The sequence below is a fragment of the Gekko japonicus genome, unplaced genomic scaffold, assembly GCF_001447785.1.
Source record: "Gekko japonicus isolate JY-2015 unplaced genomic scaffold, Gekko_japonicus_V1.1 scaffold856, whole genome shotgun sequence".
Taxonomy (NCBI): Eukaryota; Metazoa; Chordata; class Lepidosauria; order Squamata; family Gekkonidae; genus Gekko; species Gekko japonicus.
Window position 1 is genome coordinate 256,549 of NW_015175998.1, and position 572 is coordinate 257,120.

The window sequence follows — 572 nt, forward strand, 5'->3', positions numbered from 1 at the left end:
TCTCACTGTCCGGAAGTTCTTCCTAATGTTTAGCCAAAAACAATCAATGCGTGGGCAGCCGGACATTTAATCCCAAACCCCACATTTATCCAGGTATTGGCCCCAAGTTTCATTTGTGAAATGAACTCTTGTTAGCCCTTTCTTACAAACAGAGGTATGCAGACGCAGGCAGGGCACGTGCATTCACTGCGACATGTGACCATGCCTGACAGAACAGCCTATTAAATACCATATAAATAAATAAATACCATATAAATATAAATAAATACCAGCTTCCTGGTACGTGGGATAGCACTGGCAGGAATCAGTGAGGCAGAGCAGTTTTACATGCAGAACATGGAGACGAGGCACAGAGGGCAAGGAATCCCCCCCCCCATGTCTGATGCATCGTTTGCCCCAAAGCAGCAACAAGGGAAGGAAGAGGGCCTTACCACAGTCAGCGTCATGCGGTCGATCTCGTGCTTGTCTTTGGTTTTGTGCTGTCTGAAAGGGCTGTGCCTGAAGAGAGGGAAAGGAAATGTTCAGCACCTGACGGGGACTGAGAGTGTTTCTGCTGCTCTCTGTCACGGCTG

The 572-nt window shown here is 48.1% G+C and overlaps 1 protein-coding gene across 1 annotated transcript in view; it reads right to left on the bottom strand.

The window, feature by feature from the left end:
• ADRBK2 (adrenergic, beta, receptor kinase 2) overlaps positions 1-572 on the bottom strand; it is an 84,357-nt gene that overhangs the window by 14,059 nt on the left and 69,726 nt on the right. The window contains exon 15 of the mRNA XM_015426417.1: positions 432-498. Within this exon, the coding sequence (XP_015281903.1) occupies positions 432-498 (67 nt within the window). The remainder of the gene's footprint in view (positions 1-431; positions 499-572) is intronic.